Source organism: Penaeus monodon, chromosome 23, assembly GCF_015228065.2.
Source record: "Penaeus monodon isolate SGIC_2016 chromosome 23, NSTDA_Pmon_1, whole genome shotgun sequence".
In the NCBI taxonomy this organism is placed as follows: domain Eukaryota; kingdom Metazoa; phylum Arthropoda; class Malacostraca; order Decapoda; family Penaeidae; genus Penaeus; species Penaeus monodon.
In genome coordinates, this window is record NC_051408.1 from 27,063,662 (window position 1) to 27,064,238 (window position 577).

The following is a 577-nucleotide window of genomic DNA, read 5'->3' on the forward strand; positions in this document are numbered from 1 at the left end:
CTGATTGCTGTCTCTGCCAACTGTGGTGTTGAAGTCACCTAACAGGATGAGCTTGTAGATGGCTGGCATGGAGCAAAGTAGAATGTTAGCATAGAACTGCTCCTTGGTCTCTTCTGTGTTTGTTATGGTGGGTGCTTAAGCACTGCTAATGGTGACAAAGCGCTTATTGCTGATAGGGAGGTGGATCTTCATCAGTCTTTCACTGATACCAGTAGGCAGACCAGGAATCTGCTTCAAAAGAGGGTGAAGCCAATTCCATGGATTCTGTCTTCATTTTGGGCCTTTCCTTTCCAGAAGAATGTGCATCCACTCCCTGACTGATCACACTGATCCTTCTTCAGCGTGCTGAGACTGGCAATGTGCAGCAATGTTGATGTTGTATCTTATCAGTTTCTTGACTATGAGAACTGATCTTCTCTCAGGTCTTGAGACATTGTCTCTGTTCATGAGGATACATATATTCCATGTCCCGATGAGGAGTTTCTTCTTTCTTTGTTGAAATCGACCGCATGTGGGTAAGTCATCCAGCCGTGGTAAGTTGGTTTGACGTTTTAGGGGAGGCAATGGTTAGGCCACT

The 577-nt window shown here is 45.4% G+C and overlaps 1 protein-coding gene across 1 annotated transcript in view; it reads right to left on the bottom strand.

The window, feature by feature from the left end:
- The window catches only part of LOC119588194, a 1,255-nt gene extending 1,186 nt beyond the window's left edge, over positions 1-69 (bottom strand). The window contains exon 1 of the mRNA XM_037936897.1: positions 44-69. Within this exon, the coding sequence (XP_037792825.1) occupies positions 44-69 (26 nt within the window). The remainder of the gene's footprint in view (positions 1-43) is intronic.
- Between the last annotated feature and the right edge of the window lie 508 nt (positions 70-577).